This window comes from Hyalella azteca, unplaced genomic scaffold, assembly GCF_000764305.2.
Source record: "Hyalella azteca isolate HAZT.00-mixed unplaced genomic scaffold, Hazt_2.0.2 contig17878, whole genome shotgun sequence".
In the NCBI taxonomy this organism is placed as follows: Eukaryota; Metazoa; Arthropoda; class Malacostraca; order Amphipoda; family Hyalellidae; genus Hyalella; species Hyalella azteca.
In genome coordinates, this window is record NW_025947647.1 from 43254 (window position 1) to 45793 (window position 2540).

Sequence of the window (2540 nt, forward strand, 5' to 3'; positions counted from 1 at the left end):
TATAGGAGACCTGGGCCTATACTTTAAAAAAAATTAAGAGATCGTAAGTTCATCAGCCAATCATTGACGGCCTTTCAAGCAAAATCCACCAATCGTAGACAAGAAAATAGAGCGTAAATACTTACGTTCACTTAGCGAATTTTGAAAGTATAGGCCCTGGACACTGCGCTGTATGACGTGAATTAGAGTAGCTGAGTGACACAGCCCCACGGTCCCTATGGCCCCACAGCCCGACGGTCCCTACGGCCCCACAACCTCACGGTCTCTGCCACCCCACAGCCCCACGGTCCCTACGACTCCACAGCCCCACGGTCCCTACGGCCCCACGGTCCCTACGACTCCACAGCCCCACGGTCCCTACGACTCCACAGCTCCACGGTCCCTACAGCCCCACGGTCCCTACGGCCCCACTGCCCGACGGTCCCTACGGCCCCACAACCTCACGGTCCCTACGACCCCACAGCCCCACGATCCCTACGGCCCCACAACCTCACGGTCTCTGCCACCATACAGCCCCACGGTTCCTACGACCTTAATGCCCCCACAGCCCACAGCCCGATGGTCCCTACGGCCCCACAGCCCTACTGTTCCTACGACCCCTAAGCCCCACATCCCCTAGCCCCATAGAATGTCAATAAAAATTCCTAACGCGTCACGACTTCTCCGCATTAATGTCGAAATCAGGCATCGCGGGGAGCAGCATTGCCATGCGCTCACGCAGCATTGCCATGCGCTCACGCAGCATTGTCATGCGCTCACGCAGCATTGCCATGCGCTCACGCAGCATTGTCATGCGCCTTCACCGACGTTTAAATCTGAGGGGATTTATGCTTTCAAGCTCTGCCCTTCGTCGCAGTCTTGTATCGCTGGTAATGGCAAAATCGCTGAGCTGATTTACGTGCCATTTAGTTCATCTCGAACGCCATCATGCCATTTAGGCTGCTACAAATGTCATGTTTCACGTCACGATACACTCGGACAAATCAGTGCAACTATGTCTAAACAGCGACTCACTTTTTACCCTTGTGTGGGTCATCCCGACCGAGTATGGTTCCGTTAACAACGGTAAAGAGCTTATCCGTGCTGCGTCAGCTCTCCGAATAAGCAAGTGTATCGAGATTGGAACAACACGACCCATTCATTTGTCTCAGTGTACACGCCCCCGCACAAAACGCACTCATTTCTCTCACGTGGCTTGCGCAGAACAAAATAACATTAATATTAACTGTTCTGAAATATTATTTAGTGTTTCTAGTTACATATACACTATTGCATAATCGCGTTTTAATAAATGTGTATTTATTTTGTGATATAATTTATGCAAGTATTAATCCATTTAGACATCAATCAATTACGCCTTCAGGTCGAATTTTCTGCGAATAAGTAATTAAATAACGCCCGCATTTACATGGGTGAATAATAATAACATTAGAATATTTGCGTAAATAAACTAATTTTGAACCGTTAACACGTATATATAGAGTAAACTGTTAGCAAATAACGCATAAGCTTCGAAATCACTTTTCATAACAATGATTTGTTATATTAAAACATTTTACTGACCATTCGTGAATTTCATATCCACGAAATGTTTTCTCAGTTTCAGCGTTTCGTTGTCACGAGGCCTCGCAAATGGAGCTTATAACCAGACAAGGGAACGGTTATTAAATATTCATAGAAGCAAAATTTATACGTTAAGAAAGCACCACTAAAACTTTAATGGCACTCATTTGCTTGAATCGCTAATTTGCCAGATATTAAAATCATAGAATATCACACGAAAATTTATCATATCTTTATAAAAAAGATATAAATTAAAAAGATATACATTTACGTAGAATTTTCTTTGCTCTAAGTTTCCACTAAAACCTTGTATCAAAGATATGCTATTAAGCATTCAGGGGCTCAGCATTCAGGGGCTCAGCGTGCAGGCGTTTTCCTCCGAGCCTAAAAGGCATAGCGCAGCCATCAAGTTGAAGAACTTGAGTTGCCTCCAAAACCTGCCTGGAATACTTAACTTGCTGCTTCACATGAGCCAAGACGCAAATACAGAACATGACCCCAGGAGAAACTAGGATATGACAAGAATATGACAAGGATATAACAAGGATATAACAAGGATGTGAAAAGGATGTGAAAAGGATATGACAAGGATATGACAAGGATATGACAAGGATATGACAAGGATATGACAAGGATATGACAAGGATACAAGGATATGACAAGGATGTGAAAAGGATATGACAAGGATATGAGAAGGATAAGACGTGGAGTTTGCCGTGAAATGTAAATCCCCAAGTGATAGAAAACCCATATTGAAGAAACTCGGTAATATGCATAATTTGAAAAAGAAACCGTAGATACAAAAAGTTTTTCCTGTGGAAAGTATAGAATTAACGTTATTTAACCTCGCTTCAATCCGCGGGCAGGAAGCTGAAGCTGCAATCATCATAGAACTTAAGAATTAATAAATTAAAGGAAAGAAATCCATCTGCAACTCGATGAAAAAAACTTGTTCGTAACCGAGGTCTTTTTTAGTG

General features: G+C 43.6%; 1 protein-coding gene across 1 annotated transcript; it reads left to right on the forward strand.

The window, feature by feature from the left end:
• Positions 1–217: 217 nt before the first annotated feature.
• LOC108668456 (proline-rich protein 2-like) lies at positions 218–619 on the forward strand. The gene has a single exon (XM_018155682.1). The coding sequence runs from the start codon at positions 218–220 to the stop codon at positions 617–619; it is 402 nt and encodes a 133-aa protein (XP_018011171.1).
• The last annotated feature ends 1921 nt before the right edge of the window (positions 620–2540 follow it).